At 39.1% G+C, this 25991-nt stretch overlaps 1 protein-coding gene across 1 annotated transcript; it reads right to left on the reverse strand.

Moving 5' to 3' along the window:
• On the reverse strand, nt 541-3344 carry LOC109228890 (basic leucine zipper 61-like). The gene is made up of 4 exons (XM_019394137.1): nt 2592-3344; nt 2126-2216; nt 1884-2010; nt 541-1258 (listed from the first exon to the last, which is right to left on the reverse strand). The coding sequence occupies exons 1-4, from the start codon at nt 3122-3124 to the stop codon at nt 1098-1100; spliced, it is 912 nt and encodes a 303-aa protein (XP_019249682.1). The 5' UTR covers nt 3125-3344; the 3' UTR covers nt 541-1097.

Genomic DNA, 25991 nt, shown 5'->3' on the forward strand with positions numbered 1-25991 from the left:
GGAACGGATTCGCAATTAGGATAGACATATACCTAATTGCCTTGCTTGGTTGAAATACAGGAATTATAAATGCGTTCATGTTGATTCTAACTCCATAGACATATAGGCGTTAGGTTAGCTTGAATAGGCGAGTAAGAACTCGACAGATTCTTATGAGCAATATTAACCCCGTCAACCAATAAACTCGATAAATTAGTTAGTCAATTCAATTGAAGAATACAATAGGATTGTTAGATAGCCTATAACCCTAGATCGTTTTCATTACATTGATATCAAAAAAATCTGCTCTTTCTCTCTGTTAAAAGTTCATTATTTATATTTTTTATTTAATTAGTTTAGAACCAAATACTTCTAGGTTTAATTCTTGTTTAGATCATTAGGATAGTCTAATTTAATTTATAGTTAATCACAAGTCCTCGTGGGATCGACATCCGACTTTTAGTCACTTTATTACTTGACGACCGCGTAAACTTGCGTGTGCGTTTGGCCGCAACAATATACAAAAGAAATCAACATAAAGGAATATTTAATCCACAAAAGTGCATAAACATATACAACTTTCCTTTTATTCTCTTTCCTCATTTGTCCTTACATTCCTTAAGAACAAATAAGAAGGTATACAAGTTTTAATACCAGAACTCAGGAAATTAACAATGTGAAAATTCATCAAACAATAAGAATTACTACCCCTTACAAAGTACAATGTTAAAAACCCAAACCATATGGCACCATCCATAGGCAGGTCCTAATTAACAACCCTTTTTCTTGTACATCCAAATAAAATACAAGATTCACAATCAGACACCAAATCGACTCAATCTCAACCCTAACACCAAAGTAATGCTACAACAAATCAAATAAAAAAAAATAGTCACAATAAAATACAAACAAAGCAAACTTTTGGGTTTGCTTTTTTTTTTTTTTTTTTTTCAAATATGAAATGAATTCTTTACTACCGCTATTTTAAATCAAGTAGGAATATTCTAAAATCATGTTAATTATCACAGGGGTCCACAAGAGAATTAGAAAAAAAAATTGGGGAACACATCACGTGAAGGCGCAGTTGTCAGCTGAGGGTAACACTGGAATTGAGAAGCTTACGCTTCTTCCGTGCAACTCATCCTGTTAAATGTTGATGGTGGCGCCGCCGCTGACGGTGGTGCATCGGCGGTTCCGTTGTTGCCCATTTTCTTCATATTCTGTTCATGATAAATCTGTCTTAATCTATCAATTTCCTTCTTCAGTGCTTCTTGATGTGCTGCCACATTCAAATTGAAAAAAAAACATGAGCCGAATAAAGAATAGATTTAATTTATAAACACCGAAAATGTATAGAATTTTATGTTGTAGCGAATTATCTGAATTATCTTTCAGGTTAGAAATTTTTATGATTACCTATAATTATCTTTCAGATAGGCTGATGCCTGATAGTTCGAAAAATTACTCATTATAGTTTCTGATAATTAAATACTATGGACCGATTACGTAAATGACAAGGTTGAAACTTAAATAGACGATAATTTATCTTGGAGGAACAAGTTATGTCACTACAATATTGTCATGATATGACCTATTTTTTTGTCAAAAGTATGAGTAATTAGTGCATTAATCACGCAGTTACTTTCTCATGACATTAGTAAGTTAAAATGAAATCATAGTACTACTACAGGAACGATTCTGTTCACGGCACGTGAAATTTAGGTGAATAATTGATTGCATTGTGGCTGACCAGGTGTAAACATAATTAGTACAAAAAAATCATGAATTGCATGCATGTCGTTCGTTCATTATGTTAAGTCATCAAATCATATTGATTAATTAGGAAGAGCAAATTAAAATCAATTTCGCTAATTAAGAATGATTAAAGTTTTATGGTCTCTTACCATCTTTAAAAATCTTATCTTGAGCCAAAGCTGCAATTCGTTGCCTGAGTGCACTATTATCAACGTTCAGAAGCAGCCTTTGATGGTCTAGAAAAGCAACCCTTGGTGACAATGCTGATACTTCAGTCTGAAGAATTAAAAAAAGCAATAAAAGTTAGCATTTTTCAAGTTATTATAAGAACATGATTATATACTATTAATGAAGAAGTTGTCAGTTAATTATATTAAAAGTACAAACTTACTTGAAGACTGGTTACACTTCTTTCCAGTTCTGAAATGTACTGTAGCTTTCTAACTCTTGATCTCTGAGCTGATTGCCTGTTAGCTAAAATTCTGGAATACAAACAAGACCCAATCATTATTAAATAACACATAACAACAATTTGTTGAACATAAAATATTATTTTGCTACTAATATATTTGGAATTAAGTGCCCAATGGTTTCAATTGCTTTTTTATTTGAAATTACTATTGAAGATTTAACTAAGTATATAAAAGTAAATTCACCTTAATTGTTTAAGTTTATACATGAATTTGTCACACAATTAAATAAGGTATAAATTAAAGAGCAAGAATAGTTTTCGTGTACTTGTCCCATGAAAAATAATCAGGCTAGCAGTTTAAACTCTTGGTGATGAGCTGGTCACACAATTAAATATTTATATCTGCAAATGCCTAAAGATTAATTGGACTAGTCATATTATTTACCTCTTAATCCTCTTTGGGTCGACAATAGGATTATTATCTGAAGAATCACTAGCAGGAGGTGGTGGTGGTTGAGTATCACAAGAACTATCAACCTCTCCAGGTTCATTCTTCGGCTGAATTACTTGGTTAACGTCGACCTGTGGGACCAACTTCTGATCATCATTTTCGCTGATTTGATCAGACGGTGTAGAAGGATTCGTACTAGACGGATTAGAAGACGGCGCTGTAATAACAGCAAATGCAGCAGCACCGCCGCTATCATCTGAAAACATAGTAGTAAGCTGTTCATCGTCTAACTTATCAAACCCAATATTAGAATTAGCGCCGCCGTGGCATTGCTGCAGAAACGGAGCGGCCTCCACGAACGCAATCGGGTCGCTCACTGATCTCCGGTGAGAATTTCTCCTAGCTGATGAGAAATCAAGAAAATCATCAACCCAAGAACTATTATTATTATTGTTATGCAATGGGGGCATAGTTTGAAAAGGCCAATTGTGTGCCATTGTTGGAATTTTTGGTGGTAGTTGAGCCATGCACAAACTAAATGGCAAGGTTGTATTGTGGTTCAAGAATTGAGCTATGGGTAGTATAAAAAGAGAAGAATGAAGAAGAAAGAATAGGTGTATTTTGGGTAATAATTGAATGGCAAAAATGGTGTGATGTGAGTATCTCTATTTTAGGAGGTTAAGTTGGTTAAGAGTTATTATTAGCAATTTTAAGGGGACCAAAGTTAAGGTTTGTTTTCTATTTATTTTTTTGGAGGGAGAGGGAATAGTGGGTCACATGGGAGAGGGATTAGGACAGCTAGCAACAGCTGTGAAGAGAGTGAAATAAGTCTTTTCTTTCAACGGTTTATTAACTGGCGGAATCAGTCACCACGTGCCCTTCGATGTCACCCTTTTCGCCTTTGCTCTTTTCCTCTCCGGTGGTCGTTTGTACGATATGTTTATAAGGGATAATTAACTTTGTGATTAAATTTGAGATAGTTTATTAAACAATTTAGTTAGGATAAAATTATAGTATAACTACTTCCGAAATTAGTTATCTCGGGATTGTAGTGTTCTTTTATTTTTATAAAAAGGTGTGATAACTAATCATAGGATAATATGTTTCTCAACCAAACGACCTCTAATTTTATATGTAGTAAAGTAAATTATCACCATTATCACTTTGACAGTTAAAAACTTTTTCTTGTTACCGGCAGGTGGCAGCTCAATTGTTGGAGCGCAATGCAGTAATTTTAGGGTCCGGTAGAATGTTAGGTTGAAGGTTCAGTATCGTAGGTGATCACGCCCAACTATGCCTTATAAAAAGAGCTAAGCGGTCGTTGTAAATATAATACGGTTTACATGTCCGGAGTCGAATCCCACAGAGAACTAAGGTTTAGCTACAGCTGTTCACTATCACCAAGAAGACAAGCTTGAATAATTCCTAACTTATCGATATTAAGATTCTTGTGTTTAACTAATTAACTAATAAATTAAAATAGTAAATTAACAACTAAAGATACTAAGGGTTAGAGACAAGATTAAGGAGGTCTAGAGTTATGATTTCTCCTATTGTCGGAATGCTTCCCGCTACATTTTCTATAAATTCGCCTAAGTATTCTCTACCGATCATGAGCGCTCTGACTGATGTAATTCTCTCCCGAGTAATTACCATAATTTACTAGACATATTATCCCGAATTACGCTAGCTGGCATTAAGTACGGCTCACTCGGATCGCACCCAAGGTTTCGTTATCACTGATCCCACCTTTAAACCTTCCGTATTGATCCCTCATATACGTTAGGAGTGATGTTGTTCAACAACTACCTAAACATGCACTCTCTCCCGAATAATACACACTAAATAGGCACAGTCGATTGAGAGCTCTTCAACCAACCACAATAATAACGTAGTTGAACAAATAGAGAAAATACTACAACAAATCTATATTAACGTAACATGAAAATCATCCTCCAATAGGTTCCATCAAAACCCTAGTAACAAATTAGCTATTCATAATAGTATGCATAATTACAATACTAAAATTCATAACCAATAATAAAAATAGGAAGAAGGAAGTGAAGAACTCATAGAAGAATTCTCCGCCTTGTTCCTAGTGTGTTCTTGCCTCCTTAGGTTGAACGCCCGGTCTCTTTAGCCTCCTTAGGCCTAAGCGCGGCCGCGCACTTGACGCGCACTTTTGACCCTGTTCTGTTGGGAATTTGGAAACACGTAAAACATGATAGTTGTAGCCCTTTGAGTTAGCTTTCCAGCCATATATTGTGGATCCCAAATGGAGTTCTGAACGAAAAGTTATGTGCATTTTACTAGATAGTGTGTAATATGCCTACTCGATTCGTCGTTCATTCTTAACTATCATCCGTTGATCCCCGAACACGATCCCGGATTAATTCCTTGAGATTTTACTCAAACTTCAAAGCTACAAATCACTTGAATTGATTCCATAAATCTACATAGCTCAGAATCACTCCTACAAGGCATAAAACACACCATTAGTGCAAAACACTAGCGATTAAAGCTCAAACTCAATTAAAGTGCAGTAAATTGGAATGTAATAATCGACTAAAATACGTAATTATAGCCTATCATAAACACCCCACACTTAAACCATTTCTCGTCCTCAAGCAATCAAACTACACTTTATATATACACGCATTTTTAAACAATTCTCCTAACTCATCACACCAAGAACATTTAAAATAGACTATGCACAAAAGCGTAACATCTTCACCTCAAGATTTGACTCACAAGTACCACGCATTATTCACAACTCACCCACTTACTCTAACATAGAAGTTACTAGTATTACTTTTCCTTCATGAATCAAGTGCCCTCACACAACAAAAGAGAGTAGTTCCACACAATAAAATTTAATAACACTTAGGAACTCAAGATAGAAAGAATTCACTCACTCTCAGAAATAACATTCATATGCCACAAAAGATGCACCATAGGCTTGCTCGTAGTGTACTACTCTACTAATCGAGCTTATTCAGTCTAGGATCAAGTAAGACTTTAATTGGTTGTAATGTAGGCTACGGGTCGGGTAGGATACTTTTGGATATAAGAGTGACTACACCTGCTTAAGCACTTTAATACATGTACTTTAACATTCAAGCCCTTACTTATGTCAAACCAAAACTCCACCTTCACCTCAATATATATTACCCCATACTTTTTTAAGCACAATTACATCAAGAACCACCATTTATCAAGGAATATTTCTCTCAACAATACAACTATTTTTTTCTTTCTTTTCTAATTCAAGTGGCTCTTACTTTTTAAAAACACTGCACATTTCTCCTTATCTCGTTAGTTCCACTCAAAAGCCAAACCAACCACCCCACACTTTAACTTTTACCTAGTTCATAACAATTCAATTGCTCATGAGAGGTGAAAAGGTTCAAATAGATGGTTAATTCAAATAATTGGGTAAGGCTTGTAATGTGGTTGCCAAAGAAAAAGGATTATAGGCTCAAAGAGGTTAACTACGATACACAATAATTAGGCGGGTAAAATATACATACCTGGCTCAACAAAGAAACGCATATAGCATTTCCACTCCTATAGCATTTCCAAGACTGAACAAAACTACTATTTCGCTTTGTAAACACACAGAGCAAGTTCTAGGTATCAAATGCAATGCATAGAATAACGCAAAACCTTACACACACATGGCACGTAACTCACTCAGGATTGGACTCATCAAGACACTCTAGTCAAAGCAGTTAAGCAAAGTTAAGGTCATACAATTTAAGGTACTTATACAAGAGTCAAAAACTGAGCCTAAGCGTCACAACCAAAGTACTCACTATTCTCAAGGCATAAAAGAGTCAAGAGATATTGCTTCAATTCAAAACACAACACAATGGCTCCTACTCCCAAAAAAAACTAACTACACCCGGTTCAAATAAAACCCTTGGAAAAGAACCGCGACACAAAGAAAAACCAAGGGGGAATTACTACACTACCTACAAAGAAAATCTTTTTTTTTAGACCTAAATCCGTCAAGAAAATTATCTAATAGATCCATCGTCGGGAAAAGTCCATTTTTTTTAAAAGCTTTATTCAATTAAACTAACACAGGTAAGATAGCATAGAAAGTCACCCAGACAATCTCCTTACCCACACTTAAAATTGTGCATTGTTCCCAATGCACACCATAACTAAAAAGAGGGTAAAAGAAGCTCCCTGGTAGGCCAAAGGCCGAAGAACTAGCAGCTCATGGGGTATTCAGATTTCTCCCAGGCTTGGTCCTTTGTGCGGGTACCTCACACTTAGTTCCAACCATCTAGTTTGTTGTTGCATCCTTCCAATAGTTTTGCCTCGATGCTCCTAAAAATAAAAAATCGACGCTACAAAAATAGAACAATTAAAAAAATAAAATAAAAGAAAGCAGTAAAGCTGGGTTACCTCCCAACAAGCGCTTGATTTAACGTCGCGGCACGACGAGAATCACTTTCTGCCTCCACTTCGAACTTATGAATTGGACCCCCAATTTGGCATCAAGTTTTTGGCTTTGCTCCAGGGGTGGAGGAACAAATCTAATTGGCCCAAGCAACCAATGTAGCATTCTGCATTTCTTGGCCTTTATGTGAGGTGTGTAATCCTGATTTTCTGGCAAGAAAAATTCCAGAATGTAGGCACCTTGTTCTTCATCCCTTGACTCCTCAAGTGGCTCGGATGACTCTATTTCTATATCATCATCCAAACACAGTGTGAAAAAAATGCTTGGAGTGTGGACCAATGCGCTCTACTACATGAACATTGGGATTGTCAACATCCTCAGTATCAATGACACTAGAGTCAACTAAATATGTATCCTCAATATCCTTGGTTGACTTTAGTATCTCTTCTACGACATCGACATCCTCTAAATCTAGTTCGATTGATTGTTGGTGTTCTACTCTAGCCTTCTCCTCTAACTCATCCCCGTATTTTTTTATATCCTCTAGTATAATGGCAATTTCTGCAGCCAATTCATGCTCATATTGGCTACTATCCACAATGTCAACTTGTTGCGCTTTACAAGGTTCAATTATTTTTTTCGCTTGAGCCTCCAAATTGTGAATAGTTGCCTCTTGCCTTTGTACTCGCAGTTGTATCTCATCATATTGTTCTACAAGGCACTTTAGCATATCTTCAATCTTCTTCAGGTCAGCTTCCCTAGGATTTTTGTTCCTGTTATACTCACAACAAAAAGAAGAACCATCAAAGTAAGGGGTTGGGGGAAGATAAGAAATATAAGCACAACCATGAAAGTGACTATCTTGACCACCACACATATCACACATATTCCACACATAAGATAGAGTTGGTGCACAAAACTCGCTCTCGGGAATATTTTGATATTTTTTCCCTGGGTGGTTTCCTCCACAATATGCATAAGGGGGATCAAAAGTAGAATTACCAACATCAAAACCCTCATAATTCCAAGGTGCCATGTTTCTCAAATTAATAAGTAAAACAAAAAAATAAAAATCAAATACAAAAAAAAAAATTCAAACTTGAAACCTAGAAATATGTACACCTACAGCTACATCATTAGTTCCCCGGCAACGACGCCATAATTTGATCACGTCCAACTATGCCTTATAAAAAGGACTAAGCGGTCGGTGTAAATATAATCCGGTTTACAAGTCCGGAGTCGAATTCCACAGAGAACTAAGGCTTAGCTACAGCTGTTCACTATCACCAAGAAGAAGCTTGAACAATTCCTAACTTATCGATATTAAGATTCTTGTGTTTAACTAATTAACTAACAAATTACAATAGTAAATTAAAAACTAAAGATACTAAGGGTTAGAGATAAGATTAAGGAGGTCTAGAGTTATGATTTCCCCTATTGTCGGAATCCTTCCCGCTACGTTTTTTATAAATTCGCCTAAGTATTCTCTACCGATCATGAGCGCTCTGACTGTCGTAACTCTCTCCCGAGTAATTACCATAATTTACTAGACATATTCTCCCGAATTACACTAGCTAGCATTAAGTACGGCTCACTCGGATCGCACTCAAGGTTTCGTTATTCCTAATCCCACATTTAAACCTTCCGTATTGATCCCTCATATATGTTAGGAGTGATATTGTTCAACAACTACCTAAATATGCACTCTCTCCCGAGTAATACACACTAAATAGGCACAGTCGATTAAGAGCTCTTCAACCAATCACAAAAATAACGTAGTTGAACAAATAGAGAAAATACTACAACAAATCTATATTAACGTAACATGAAAATCATCCTCCAATAGGTTCCATCAAAATCCTAGATAATAAATTAGCTATTCATAATAGTATGCATAATTAAAATACTAGAATTCATAACCAATAATGAAAATAGAAAGAATGAAGTGAAAAACTCGTAGAAGAATTCTCCGCCTTGCTGCTAGTGTGTTCTTGCCTCTCTTTAGCCTCCTTAGGTCTAAATTGTGTCAAAAGTATGTCAAAGGTATGTCAAAATACCATTTTTCCATGAATATATATCAAATAGGGTCGGGCCCAAACAATTACACCTTCTCCTACGCAAAAAAGGACACTTTTCCCGGACAGACCGCGGTTGGACCGCGCATATCCACTTTGATTCTGCTTGACGAGCGGCCTGAGCGCGGTAGCGCACTTGAATCGCACTTTTCACCCTGTTTCGTTGGGAATTCGAAAAAATGTACAACATGAAAGTTGTAGCCCTTTGAGTTAGTTTTCCAATCATATATTGTAGAGCCCAAATGGAGTTCCGAACGAAAATTTATGTATATTTTACTAGACAGTGTGCAATATGCCTACTTGATTCGTCATTCGTTCTTAACTATCATCCGTTGATTCCCAAACACGATCCTGGCTTAATTCCTTGGGCTTTTACTCAGACTTCAAAGCTTCAAATCGCTTGAACTCATTCCATAACATCTACATAGCTCGAAAAGACATAAAACACACCATTAGTGCAAAACACTAGCGATTAAAACTCAAACTCAATTAAAGTGCAACAAATTAGAAAGTAATACTTTAATAAAATTCGTAATTATAGCCTATCATCAGTAGGTAATAGACGTGTTCGTTTTGGCTCGCTAGTGAAAACGATAAATAGACGATGCACTATTTTTGGTGCTATGTATGATTTTTTGACTTGATAGGTACATTCAATTGAAACCACAATAGAGAGGAGGATATTTTGATCAGGCCAAATGATGAATTTCGAATTGATTATATATAAGGTATTTACCTAAAAATTTGAAGTAAAACCTTTACCAATGTCTCTTCAATGTTTTCTTAAACTTTTTTTCTTCAATTAAACAACCAAGAATGAAAAGTTTTACGTTCAAGGGACAACACAAGATCAAATGTTATTTGAACCTAATGTGACGAATTCTAATCTTGTTGCTATGTTGGATCTTCTCTAATTTATTTTGTGAGATCAATGGAAAAATGACTAGATAACAAGAGAACTTTACTTCTCATTTTTCTATTTACAATCTCGGTAAAGCTTGAATGAGACTCATTCATTGTCATTCAATGAATTTAGGGAAATTTATATATAACTTGTTCAAAGAAAAATAATTTTATTCAGTTGGTTGATTAAATCGCGGCACCCTTACCTTAATAATTTGTACAATTTACCATCAAAGGTTGTGGTGAAGTAATAATACTATATCCTCAACTAGAGATTTCATGTCTAAGCCTTGAGAATATAATTGTCTTTGGTATAGAGTATTTTAAAGTAATAAATCTCGAAGCGAATCCAAATTAGTCAAGCTCCAAAGCAGATATCAGAATTTGTTTTAAAAATACTATATTTGCATAAAATAAAGACCTCAAAATGAAAGGCATAGAATGGAGAAATCCCTACAAATTGGATAAAAGATCATATATATGTAGTATTATATTGGTTGAATTAAAGGATAAAGATATAGTAGGGAAGATGAGTTGTGAAGAAAAAGTAGGAGATGTTAGAATCATGTCTTCCTCTTCCCCCATGTGAACTGTTTTGTAATAGCAACCCCTCTCTCCTCTTTCCTTTGTCCTCAAATCACAGTCACATGGAGACTATGTGAATGTCCCTTTTACACAAAAAAATAGAAATAAAGAATCCCCACCTCTTACATTAATTCAAGACTTCAACCAAATCCCAAGCCATATATTAGTTTAATTTCTTGAATGTAGCTTCCTTGCACCATCGCATTAATTGTTATGATTCTTTTCGTTTTTCTTATTTTTTTAACAGAAAGAAACTATAGGAGACACTAATAATGATTAGTGATAAGTTCAAAGGCATGTTAAGTACCTCTGTCCCGCAGAAACCTTGTCTACTGCATGTGCCTACTATATATCAATACACTAGTATTATCTTCTGTTTTTGAAAAGTTTGAGATTGTTGATTTATTTATTCTATATATAATTTTGATTCCCTCCTTGCCATGCATTATTAAACAAAAAAAAAAAGCCAACCCCTTGTTCAAGTTAACTTGAATATGACGTCTTTGCTATCTTTCTCTTCTTTTTTCTTCCTATTTCAGATAGTTAAAAAAAATAGTCTTTGGAGCATATTCTTGGTTTCAAGTTCACAACTTTTGATATTCGAACGCGGTTCAGAATCTTGTGGGATTATCTCAGTGTGGTGTGAAAACAGTGATATTTCCAAAAAATATTTATACCACAAAAGTCGGAGAAGAATGATGTAAATTCTTCAATCTTAATTAAAAGTTTCGAGTTGGGGTTGAGTGGTGAAATAGAATTCGTTTGGGCAGGGAATATTGAAGTCCGTGACCATCTCATCTAAAAGTTGAAACTGTTAGAGAAAAAACACTTTTATTTGTTTAATCATGTCTTCAACATGCTCCCTCACGTGTGAGTTTGATTTGTTTTTTTATGAGTCAAACACGTGAAAATTCTTTTTGATATTGGGTGTCGGTGAGACTTGAATCCAAAACCTCTGTCTGCTCTTATACCATGTTGAACTGTGTAACCATTTCATCTAAAAATGTAGGTTGTTCGAAAAACATACTTCTATTTATTCAAAAGTAATTATGTCCTCAACAGGGAGCAGTACAACCCTATATAGCGTGAATTTGAGTTAGTTGGGGTGGTTAAAAAGCTTCTAAATGGGGAAAAAATTGGCGATGTTTAATAAAGAGGTATAGAATACCTAAAGTAAATTTGTTGACGGAAAAATCAAAGTTGTAAACCTCCTCCACTGAAATTACAAAAACAAGATTTAATTTGAATTATGATGGAATTAACATATAACAAAGAATTATTAAAAAAGAGATAGTTGGGTCATGACAATCCAAGAGGATTAGCATGTGCAATCCAGGAAGAAATTTGAGAAAGAAGATACCACATGATATATGCAACAAAGATTCTTTTGGCTAATATATTAGTCATTGTCGCTCTCCATAATTGTCTAAAAATCCTAATTTTTGGAGAGTTGGGAATCCCAAAAAATTCTCAAAGGGTCCGTACAGAAAAGGAGATTAGGACAAAAGTAGCATTATTGCACGTGGGAGGAGCCAGCAGGACCCTACTTGTTCATTTCAATCAGAAATTATAACCAAACGGAACAGCCCAAAAAGTTGAAGGACCATTCCAACAATTAACTTTTTACTGCAATTATATTTTTCTTATAAACAAAAAGAGAGAGATACTTGCGGGAACCCAAAAACATGGGGTGCAAATGTGTAAATACTAAAAGAGTGGGTCCTGATTTAGCACATTTTCATCAACTTATGGTAGACAATGTGATATACCGTGGCCTACCACTCACAAATCCTGTTTTCTGAATCAAAGGAACTGAATTGTTTTTCTGAAGAAGATATGGATAGAACAGATAAGTGTTTCCCGGCAGCCCGGGGCTTATTTATTGAAAAATGGAGGTCGAAAATGGACCTCTCTTTGACCAAAAAGTATTAAACTTTTTGCTAAACTAATTAATGAAGGAGATAGAGGATAAATCTTAACCAAGGATAATTAACTCTAGATCTAAGCACATTGAATAAGAAAATAAGATATAATCAAGTTTATAAACTTTCTAGGATCATATAAGATATCAAACATAGATGATAGGCTTACATTCTTGACATATTATCCCGTAATATGGTGATAAAGACGGAAAAGATGGAATGCAGTCGACAGTAACGGGATCTATCTTCGTTGATTTAATAATCACGATTGCAGAGATTTGTATTTGGTATCTAAGCCTTTTCTTGATTTTCTTTTCCTCTTCTCTCTCTAGGAGAGGAAAACCCCCCTTTCTTGTCTTCTTACCTCCTATATATATTATCAGTATTCCCTTTTGTCCAATGGTCCTTAACCAGAATGCCTTCATCCCTTGATCGTATTTCACGTCGCCTCCCTCAAGTACCACAACATTTGCTTTGCTATACAAGCTTTTTAACGGCTCGATCTCGGCGGTGGCCGAGGTACTCGTTATTATTACACCTTTTGGGTACGACCACGGCTTAGTCGTCCCCTTACCATTCCTTTTAACGCTAATCCACGTATGGTCAGATTTTGACACATACAATTAGTCTCTCCGCCCGTTGGGGTCGACTCTTGGTGAGCTCAATGGGCGGACTCTGTTGATTCAAAATTGGGAGAAATCTGAGTGCTTTATGCAAGGGGAAAAGAGCTCGAGGTGGGCAAAGGGGTTGCCACGGAGTGCGAGAACCTTCAGACGAAGGTGCTATCTTTACGAGCTGAGCTTGAGCAAAATGCTGCTAGAGTCGATGCTCTTAGTGCAGAATGGGCGGAGAAGGTGGCCGAGCTAGAAAAGAAAGTGGCCAAGTTGGAGAGAGCTGAGGATGCTCGAGTGTAGGCTTTGGCGACGGCGGCGGCGTTAGAAGACACTATCCGCGTTCTTAGGTCTGAGCAAGAATCGGAGAGGGCGACGACCACGCTGAGGGAGGCACGGCTCGAGGAGCGGATTAGTGAACTTGATCGGGATGCTTCGAGCTCGGGAGACCAAGTTGCGGCTCTTGAGGCCGAGAAGGCGTAGTTATTGGCTCAAGCTCCCCCTCAAAAGCCTGCCTCGGCTATTGTTCCCCGCCATCTATATGAGCTATGGGTCCACGCTGAGGCCCAATGTGATATATACAAGGGTTTGTGGGAGGCGGGGAGTGTTCCTGAGGCCGCCTTTGGAGATGCTCGAGCGAAGGCACACGAGGCTCGTATTGCTTGTGGTTATGACCCTGCGACACTGGAGGCTGATGAGGGTGTTGAGATTGAGGACAGACTTCCTTCTGATGATGATGATTCTGGGGAGAACGGTGGTGGAGATGACACCGAGTGAAACTTTGTTGCAGCTTTTGTACTTAGTTTTTTCCTTTGTCCTTTTGTTGTTTATTTTCATCTTTTTCTTGATGGCCCGTTTTTGGCCCTTTATAAGGTGCGGCTGTTGCGCATGTACATTTGAATAAAATAGTTGCTTCGCCTTTGTTTGTGTATCTTATGACTTTCTTTCTCCTTCTCTCCCGCTTTTTTTGTTTTTTCTTTCTTGGGAAGAAGATCTTCGGATTTCTCCGTGATGAGTTCCTGATCTTATAATTGGGAACTCGAATGATGGTGGATCTAGTTCGCTTGATCCGAGCGAGGTCGGATCTCATTGTATGAGTTCGAATGGAGTCATTTTGGATCTGCAGGTTCGGGAGATGCTGACTTCCGATTTGCCAACTTGGGCGGAATCAACCTTGATTTGTATATTCAAACGAGGTCGAATTTAGACTTGCCAACTTGGGCGAAGTCAGTCTTGACTTGTATATTCGAGCGAGGTTGAACTTAGAGTTGCCAACTTAGGCGAAGTCAGTTTTGACTTATATATTCGAACGGTGTCGAACTTAGAGTTGCCAACTTAGGCGAAGTCAGTTGACTTATATATCCGAACGAAGTCGAACTTAGAGTTGCCAACTTAGGCGAAGTCAGTTTAGACTTATATATTCGTACGAGATCAAATTTAGACTTGCCAACTTGGGCGAAGTCAGTTTTTCATGGCGAGTTTAGCGATGGCAGGGGGCGAGCTCGCACGAGATCGAACTATGATCCGTTATGAATTCAGCGGGGTCAAGCTTTGGTTTTTAATTTGGGCGGGCGGATTTTTACTTCCACTCGACGATGGCCGATGGTCGTAAGGTTGTGAATTCGAGCACGATCGAAATTGTAACCCGTTGTAAGTTCGAGCGAGGTCAAACTTTCCTTTTGTTTGGCGATGGCCGATGGCCGTAAGGGTGTCAACTCGAGCAAGGTCGAATCGTAACCCATCGTGAGTTTGAGCGAGGTCGAACTTTCTTTCCGTTTGGCGATGGACGATGGCCGTAAGGGTGTTAACTCGAGCGAGGTCGAATCGTAACCCGTCATGAGTTCGGGCGAGGTCGAACTTTCCTTCCGTTTGGCGATAGCCGACGGCCGTAAGGGTGTTAACTCGAGCGAGGCGAGGTCGAACTTTCTTTCCATTTGGCGATGGATGATGGCCGTAAGGGTGTTAACTCGAGCGAGGTCGAATCGTAACCCGTCATGAGTTTGGGCGAGGTCAAACTTTCCTTCCGTTTGGCGATAGCCGATGGCCGTAAGGGTGTTAACTCGAGCGAGGTCGAATCGTAACCCGTCGTGAGTTCAAGCAAGGTCGAACATTCCTTCCGTTTGGTGATGGCCGATGGCTGTAAGGGTGTTAACTCGAGCGAGGTTGAAATTGTACCCGTTGCATTACTTTTATTGGAGAACATTACTCGTTGCCGTATAGTTTATGCGTGCGTCAGGGTGAGTCCCGGTTTGCTTAATTTTCTTTCATTGGAGAGTACTGTATTCTAGGGTGAGTCCCGGTTTGTTTAATTTTGCTTTCATTGGAGAGTACTGTGCGCCAGGGTGAGTCTCGGTTTGTTTAACCTTGCTTTCATTGGAGAGTACTGCGCGCCGGGTGAGTCCCGATTTGTTTGACTTTGCTTTCATTGGAGGGTACTGTACGTTTCATGGATCCATCGCTCGGTCCCCAGTTCTGGAGATTATTTCTTAATAATGCCGGCCTGTTCTGAGCCGTTTTTGTTATTTGTAGTACGGTAGGCTTAGAGGGATTTTTTCGGTCATTTCTTGCAAAAAGGTATGGTACGGAACATTTTCCTGGTGTGCTTGGTGGCGTTCGTTCCTTGTTCGCGTACCTGTGAGAATGCTCGTGTTCCTGTTCTGAACCGGAAAGAGAGCGTGATAAGTTAAACCCAAAAGAAATTGCCTGTTACCTTGGCCTGGTAAGTCGGTGAAAAGGGGAAGGGCGCTGTAGGGTTACTTGCTTCGCCCCGTGCTCGAATGGCGGTTTTAGATTTGGAAGCCGTGTTTGGCTTCATTGTTACTCGCGTCCAGGACTCTCGTGGGCTGAACTTACTTTGCCTGTTGGGATCTCGAGACCGAGTCCCCATCCGACCCCACCTGATATGCGCATACAATGAGGGAAACATGTTATACTTGTTCGCAAACCACATAGTGCGTGTTGGTATAAAAATAAGGCAAGATACGCCTGTTATTTCAAAGAATCACACAGTAGGCTATCGTCCCTTCCTAAGAGGTGGGAGTACAGGCCGGTATATAAAGTAAATACGTTAAGTAGGATTGCGGTCATGCTAAATGTTTAGTTATCGTGATCCTTATTTGAACATGCATATGATGTGTCAAACCCATCGCTACAGATGAGGCATGGGTTTTGCATAGACATCGGACATAATTTCGATATCATGTAGAGATCTGACCCAGATTGGTCTAGTTATCTCAAAAGCTTGTCTATCACTTTTTTCGAGTTGTTGCTTATACCGAGATGGTGAAGTGATACTTGACTGGTTTTAGATCTAAAGGTGTCACGACCCCAAACCGGACCCGGTCGTGATGGCGCCTCTCGTGAAGACAAGGCCAGCCGACACAATTTCCCAAGTCAACCCATTTCCATTAAAAGTTGTTTTTATACCATTTATAAACCGTTAATCTCATAATGAACATTTAAAAGAAAAATGCGGAATAATTACACAAGCCCGACATCGGGGTGTCACTAGTCATGAGCATCTACCAAGGTCCGAATACAACAAAAACAGTAAAATGTACTAAGTACAGAAATGAAAATGAGAGGAAGGAAGCGGTGCTGCGAACGTCATGCAGCCACCTTGCTAACTCTGATGACTCCGGGTCTGAGCAACCAACACCCGCTACCGGGTTCCGAAATACCTGAATCTGCACACGAGGTGCAGGGAGTAATGTGAGTACTCCAACCCAGTAAGTAATAAGAGTAAATAAAGACTGAGCAGTAGGAAACAATGAATCCACATTTATGTTAAACTCAATAAGCACACAAGCTGCAAATTCAGAATACGAGTCAATCACCTCTTTTTAAATCCAGCTTTTGGTAAAAAATCATTTAAAATGCCTTCCGACAGATTCAGTAGGGGTTCCATACCATTTTTAATAAAAGAGTTGAAAACCATAATCGGCCCCTTGTGCAAAGCATAGTTCGTAAACAACCCCTCGGGCAAAACAGGAGTCATAACACCTCCTAACAAGAAAATCTCAGTGGAAATAACAAAAGCCAAATCAGTGATTAAGTTCTGAACATCTCATAAAACCCAGCTTAAATGAAAGTTGTTTAAAAACATTTATCTAACATTTTCGACAGAGGCTCAGTATAAAGATGAGTGAAAATAGTCATTAAATCAACATATTCGATAGAAACTCACTCTAAAGAGAAGTAAAAATCAATAAGTTCATAATCAGGCCCCTCAGGCAAACATCACTCATGTGCATGTATATATCTATCGCCCCTCGGGCTAGCCTCTCAGTCACTCATGACTCAACTCCTACCAATCAGCGCTCACACTCGGCACTCACGCTCAATAGGTACCATATAGTAACCGGTGCAGCGTGCAGCCCGATCCATATATCGCTGCGGCGTGCAACCCGATCCATATATATATATATATGCACGCCGATCCATAGATATATAATCCTCACAACCAGGCCCTCGGCCTCTCTCAGTCATTAACCTCACAATCAGACTCTCAGTCTATCTCAGTCATCAACCTCACAATCAGACACTCGGTCTATCTCGGTCATCAACCTCACAATCAGACCCTCGGTCTATCTCAGTCATCAACTCACGATCACTCGGACCATCAATAAAATAGGGAACCCAGCCCAAACAGTTTTCACATTTTTAGAAATATAGTGATAAAACCAGATTTAACAATAACTAGGTAGAAACATGACTGGGGATATGCTTTCAAAACAAATAGAGTGAGGAAAAATGGTAAAAATGACCTTAAGGGTCTCAACAGGTCGGCACAAGGCCCCAAACATGGCATACAGCCCAAAATATAATATCAATCTCTAGAACATGGGATATCATAAGGTTTCAAACCAATTACGCGACTTAACAATCGTACGGGACGGACCAAGTCACAATCCCCAACGGTGCAAAACTCCACGCTCGTCATCTAGCGTGTGTGTCACCTCAAAATAACACAACGATGTGTAATCCGGGGTTTCAAACCCTCAGGACAGTATTTACAATCATTACTTACCTTGATCCGGTCCAAACTCTAGCCCGCGATGCCTCGCCCGCACGAATCGGCCTCCGGATGCTCCAAATCTAGCCACAATCAGTACATAATCATTAAAATATGCTAAGGGAGTGAAGCCCACTCGAAAATATCCAATTTAACATCAAAATCCCGAAATTGCTCAAACTCGGCCCCCGGGCCCACGCTTCGAAATCTGACGAAACTCACAAAATCCGACAATCCATTCAACCACGAGTCCAACCATACCAAAATTACTAAATTCCGATAACAATTCGGCCTCCAAATCTTCAAATCTTGTTTTCAAATCCCTAGGTCCAAATCCCCAATTTACACCTCAAAAACATGTAATCTAGTCGGATTATTCGATGATAATTCAATATTATGGAGTAGAAATGATCACAAGTGACTTACCTCAATATTTCCCATGATTTCTTGCTCAAAAATCGCCCCAAGCCGTGTTCTTTCACCCAAAAAACATCAAAAATGAGCTAAAAAAACGTAACAGCTTTAATAAATCCGATTCTGGTCGCTAAAGGCTTAATTCCCGTCGCTAAAAGCTCCAATCTGGTCGCTAAAAGCTGCATACCAGATCTGATGCACCAGCAGTCTTTAATTTCACTAAAATGGCTCTAACTCCATCATACGAACTCGGAATTCGATGATTCTTTGTTCCTATGAGTCACAAATAATGACACGAACATAGTCCTTCAATCGAAACTCAATTCGGAGCTCGTTTGCTCAGTGCGATATCCATTTCGCTCGTTAAACAATTAACTCACGATTCGCGTCAAAAACCCAATCGCGACTTGATGAAATTAGACCAAACTTTCCAGATCACTCCTATAATTCATTATCAAAATTCCGGAAGTCTCAAAATCAAATTTCGATCTCTAGAACTAAAAATAGACCTTTGGATCATTACATGCTTATGCTCAAAACGCCAAAATCTTCCAAAAACTCCTCCAAAACATATCTGAGCCTCATGGGACCCCAACCAAACATGCCAACACTCCCCATAACATAATTCAAACTTGTTCCAACCTTCGGAACGCTCAAAACAACATCAAAACATCAAATTACCCTCGGATTCAAGCCTAAGAATTCCAAAACTTCCGAATTCCGAATTGGATCAAAAAGTCTATCAAACCTCGTCTGAATGACCTGAAATTTTGCACACACATCAAAAATGACACAACGGACCTACTCCCATTTCCGGAATTCCATTCCGACCCCGATATCAAAATTTCCACTGCAGACCGAAAATGGCCAAATTTCTAATTTTGCCAATTCGAGCCTAAATCTACCACGGACCTCCAAAATACATTCCGGACGCGCTCCCAAGTCCATAATCACCTAACGGAGCTAACCAAATCATAGAAATCCAAATACGAGATCGAATACTAAAAACTCAAAACTTGGTCAAACCTTTCAAATTTCATGCTTCAACTGAGAACTGTTCTTCCAAATTCATTCCGATTACCCTGAAAAACCAAAACCAACGATTTACATAAGTAATATTATATCACACGGGGCAAGCCATGCCCGAGAACTGGCGAGCGAAGTGCAAAAGCTCAAAACGACCGGTCGGGTTGTTACATCCTCCCCCACTTAAACATACGTTCGTCCTCGAACGTGCCCATAGTTGTTCCGAAGACCATCAAATCGCTGTATAACCTTACCATGCACATACCCAGGGTGATCCCACGTCACCCTATCTCATATAGGTCCGATAACACAATGTAACCTAAATTTCGCAATCCAACCTAGCCCATAAACCTTAGAACCACATTTCCACTTCTGAAATCATCTACAAGATTAAAATCTCACATTTATACTCTGAATAAGCCCGAACAAGCTGTAATAACCCATACCTGCAACCTCAGGTGCAACTACATGACATACCACATAACTCAAGCACTTGTAGCAATAACTTCTAATCACAGCAGTTGCTCAAAACATCCAAATTTCGATAATAAGCCTTTTATCAAATAAAGCCTCATTACAACACTTCTGTATACTGCCAATGATAAATGAAACACATAGGAAGTCATAACCACTCCTCAGATCAACCATTCGTAAAGCCACTTCTCCTTTAGCAAGGACCATAACAAATTTCTGAGCCGAACATCATATTATCCCTCCAACACGCTGAAACCGAATCCGTTTGTATCCATTCTAGATCCCAAAAATCTCATATAATTCCAACACAACTACTCTGGTGACATGACACACCAATACAATCTAAAGCCACAACTAGTGCAATCCGCGCACTAATAAGCAACAATCTGAACGTACTCAAATCATGAAAATGACTCAAATGAGAGAGTTGTACCACAAGCTCACCAGTACCACCACACCAAATGCTGCGAGCCCATCGCACCTCGTAGAAACAGAACACACGAATCTAGCCCGAAGGATCATACCTCCACATAACTTCGCTGAAATCCGCGACCCTATCCAAACACTGGTCCGCATGAAACACCTCAAGTCACCATGCCCAAAATCATCAACCAAGCCAATTTGATGACTAGCACCCAAAAGTGAATCACCATAACCATGGAGAAGCAAATGATGCAATGCCACACCAGTCCGAAGGAACATATCCAATGTGCAACAAATCATGCAACACCCAAATACCCGTCTCATTCAAATCCCGCTATAAAGCCCAACTGAAACCGCACCATTTGTCATATAACCACCAAATCTCAACTCCTCGTAACATAGGACAGTAACTCATAGATCACGAATAAGCTCAACAACAATCGAATGGCACATCTCTCAACAATAGCAGTTCGGAGTAAACAAATCTGACCAGGTGCAGAACACACATCCATGTTGGACCTACCAATGAACCCCAAATCAACTCTGGTCACCCACAATAGATAATTAACTCTTTGAAGGTTCATAATGACTGAATCATATCACATACTACCCTCTGACCAACCTTAGCTATTTTCTCACAGTCCACAACCACAAAGCCATCTAATCACGGAAACTCTCAGTCTCCCAATCCATAAAGCACACGAATCACCATATCTGATCCCAGCTACACTGCCCGAACATCTAACACACATCTGATACTCGATCATTCCACGAGGGATACTCCTATAATTCTTCTGTGCTACCAAGCCAACATGAATATTGACAGTCGATCCAATAAGAGAGTGTCACAATACTACTGAAGTATCCTTAATCAAACACATTGCCCTTTTTCTATAGTTTATACCCTTATCAAGACACACCATTTAGTAACATCATTTACCTAGTCATCTGAAACTGCCATGCTGTCTAAGAATTTATGACCTTCCTTTCAGAACTGAACTGTGACCTTACCCATGCCAATCTCAACCCTACACAACATACCACATATACCATGCCATCCTATGATAAATATGAGAACTTCATAATCCCTTTCGAGCCACAATCAAATATATACTCAACTAGTCAAGAACTTTCCATTTGATCCCATCTAGGAGAAAATCATTATACATCCCATGCTCCTCATGCCAGCAGAAATTATACATCTCTAACCATGGTAGAAATTATCAAGAACTCTACGAATCCCCTTTTGCACAAAATCGAACCATCAGAACTGACTCCTTCTAACTTAACCAAGCTACACAAGCAATCAAAACCTAAGAGTATTGCCACGAAACACTTGTGGAAACCCACCGCTTCATAAGCACTCAAGAACCGATCATATCCATTACCATGCTAATCCGGCCTACTACCAAGATATCCCATCTATCCGAGTTTCCTTTTGATTTATCTTCAACTTGATACTCTTTCTTGATATAACACCACAATTCCTCAACCCAGACTTACCACACGAGACCCAAAGCACAAAACCACACCGTCTAAGACTCATAAGCCACTGAATACTCTCTTAAATATCCCTAAAAGCACCACCTTCAAAATACTTTACTCTGAAGAGACTTCCTACGAATCTAAATACGTTACCTTTACCTTCCTGATACTGATACATAGAATCCCACAATTTATAGAAAATACCACAAGTCTTGACATCTTCCAATGAAAACTCAGTTTCTAACCACATATGCAACTTTAAAATATCCAATTGTTATATGTAGAATCTTGAACACATTAGAACCATTCTCGCAAGTCATCCACTCCACTCAAACCGTAGCCCGATCAAAAGAACCGAACAACATGTGCCTCATTAGCACTTCAGACACTGCAGAATGCAACCTCATCCCAATACAACCAAGAACTTCCTGCTCTATGCACCGAGCATCTTTTACCATCAACAACTCAAGACATTCTGAGATTCTCTTACACCTATGAAGTATGACATAACCTTTGTCAAAATTTTCCTTTACTCAAGACATCCTCGGTCTCAATCTCCATAAGCCATAACTGATTCACCAGTACGCCTCAAACTGGAACTAACATAGCACATAACCGTGCAATCGCCTAATTAATAGCAGACTCCCCCACTTGGCTCGAAGCCATAGACCAAAACACACACAATAACTCATAACACATATACCCTATTGCTGCCATAATACCATAGTGAGATTAAACTCAATCTTCATAAGCTCTTGAAACACAGACCATCTGGTACTTTAAATCTTCTGCAAATCTCGCATCCATCCTCGCAACAGTCAAGCCCACTCTCTTAAGCGACCCAAATTTAAATTTCAACACATATTTTTCACTTGTAAATGAGATCTTCTAACAGACAACATAAGGATCACATAACCTCAGAACACTCCGTAGGAGATAACCCACCTGCTTTGCCTCCAAATAACATTTCCGTATACCTTCCACCGTCATAAACATTACGCAGTCACTTAGTCTTCGTGAGTCTGAATTCATACCGCATCATGAATTTTTTTTTACTTCACTCCCACAAGGAAACATGGAAAGATTCTTCACACGCCCATAACTCGGGGCTATACCTTGAATCAAGATGGAAATCAAGCACCTAATAGTTCTTCTATCCTCTAGCGGACCCTTCTCGTCGCTTCCAATATATGATTACATCTTGCAGTCATAACATACTCATCGCATAGCCATCCAGCCATCACTTCTACTAACATGGACACTACCGAACATATAAGTTCAAAAACACGTGCTCACACAATCAGCACCTCGGTGCTCAAGCTATAGGCAAAAATCCGGCTTCGAGTCCTCCAGACTGGCCCAACATCAACACACAGAGATCACATCTCTCCCCTCAATCAGGGAATCACAAACCATCGATGCACATCTGATACTGAGCGCTCGTTCGCGCATACGAATGCGTGGAAGGAATTCGAAGAGTTATATTTCAAGCTGAATCAAGGACGCACGATAAGAGTTCAAGAATGTGAAGTTTTTCCTAAAGGTTCTGCAGCCTCTCGAGGATAAATACAGACGTCTCCGTACCGATCCGCGAGACTCTACTAAACCTGCTCATGACTCGTGAGACCTATGTAACCTAGGCTCTGATACCAACTTGTCACGACCCCAAACCGGACCCGGTCGTGATGGCGCCTCTCGTGGAGACAAGGCCAGCCAACACAATTTCCCAAGTCAACCATTTTCCATTAAAAGTTGTTTTTATATCATTTATAAACCGTTAATCTCATAACGAACAATTAAAAGAAAAATGCGGAATAATTACCCAAGCCCGACATCGGGGTGTCACTAGTCATGAGCATCTACCAAGGTCTGAATACAACAAAAATAGTAAAATGTATAAAGTATAGAAATGAAAATGAGAGGAAGGAAGCGGTGCTGTGAACGTCGTGCAGCCACCTTACTAACTCTGATGACTCCGGGTCTGAGCAACCAACACCCGCTACCGGGTTCCGAAATACCTGAATCTGCACACGAGGTGCAGGGAGTAATGTGAGTACTCCAACCCGGTAAGTAATAAGAGTAAATAAAGACTGAGCAGTGGGAAACAATGAATCCACATTTATGTTAAACTCAATAAGCACACAGGCTGCTAATTCAGAATACGAGTCAATCACCTCTTTTTAAATCCAGCTTTTGGTAAAAGATCATTTAAAATGCCTTTCGACAGATTCAGTAGGGGGTCCATACCATTTTTAATAAAAGAGCTGAAAACCATAATCGGCCCCTCGGGCAAAACATAGTTCGTAAACAACCCCTCGGGCAAAACAGGAGTCATAACACCTCCTAACAAGAAAATCTCAGTGGAAATAATAAAAGCCAAATCAGTGATTAAGTCTGAACATCTCATAACCCCAGCTTAAATGAAAGTTGTTTAAAAAATATTTAATCTAAACATTTTTACGACAAAGGCTCAAGTATAANTATCGCATATATATATATATATATATATATATATATATAGCCCGATCCATAGATATATAATCCTCACAACCAGGCCCTTGGCCTCTCTCAGTCATTAACCTCACAATCAGACTCTCGGTCTATCTCAGTCATCAACCTCACAATCAGACCCTCGGTCTATCTCGGTCATCAACCTCACAATCAGACCCTCGGTCTATCTCATTTATCAACTCACGATCACTCAAACCATCAACAAAACAGGGAACCCAACCCAAACAGTTTTCACATTTCTAAGAAATATAGTGATAAAACCAGATTTAACAATAACCAGGTAAAAACATGACTGAGGATATGCTTTCAAAGCAAATAGAGTGAGGAAAAATAGTAAAAATGCCCTTAAGGGTCTCAACAGGTCGGCACAAGGCCCCGAACATGGCATACAACCCAAAATATAATATCAATCTCTAGAACATGGGATATCATAAGGTTTCAAATCAATTACGCGACTTAACAATCGTACAGGACGGACCAAGTCACAATCCCCAACGGTGCACAACTCCACGCTTGTCATCTAGCGTGTGCGTCACCTAAAAATAATACAACGATGTGTAATTCGGGGTTTCAAACCCTCAGGACAGTATTTACAATCATTACTTACCTCGATCCGGTCCAAACTCGAGCCCGCGATGCCTCGCCTGCACGAATCGACCTCCGGATGCTCCAAATCTAGCCACAATCAGTACATAATCATTAAAATATGCTAAGGGAGCGAAGCCCACTCGAAAATATCCAATTTAACATCAAAATCCCAAAATTGCTCAAACCCGGCCCCCGGGCCCACGCTTCGAAATCCGACGAAACTCACAAAATCCGACAATCCATTCAACCACGAGTCCAACCATACCAAAATTACTAAATTCCGATAACAATTCGGCCTCCAAATCTTCAAATCTTGTTTTCAAATCCCTAGGTCCAAATCCCCAATTTACACCTCAAAAACATGTAATCTAGTCGGATTATTCGATGATAATTCAATATTATGGAGTAGAAATGATCACAAGTGACTTACCTCAATATTTCCCATGATTTCTTGCTCAAAAATCGCCCCAAGCCGTGTTCTTTCACCAAAAAAACGTCAAAATGAGCTAAAAAACGTAACAACTTTAATAAATCCGATTCTGGTCGCTAAAGGCTTAATTCCCGTCGCTAAAAGCTCCAATCTGGTCGCTAAAAGCTTCATACCAGATCTGATGCACCAGCAGTCTTTAATTTCACTAAAATGTCTCTAACTCCATCATACGAACTCGGAATTCGATGATTCTTTGTTCCTATGAGTCACAAATAATGATACGAACACAGTCCTTCAATCGAAACTCAATTCGGAGCTCGTTTGCTCAGTGCGATATCCATTTCGCTCGTTAAACAATTAACTCATGATTCGCGTCAAAAACCCAATCGCGACTTGATGAATTTAGACCAAACTTTCCAGATCACTCCTATAAATTCATTATCAAAATTACGGAAGTCTCAAAATCAAATTTCGATCTCTAGAACTAAAAATGGACCTTTGGATCATTACATGCTTATGCTC

Source organism: Nicotiana attenuata, chromosome 7 (genome assembly GCF_001879085.1).
Source record: "Nicotiana attenuata strain UT chromosome 7, NIATTr2, whole genome shotgun sequence".
NCBI lineage: Eukaryota > Viridiplantae > Streptophyta > Magnoliopsida > Solanales > Solanaceae > Nicotiana > Nicotiana attenuata.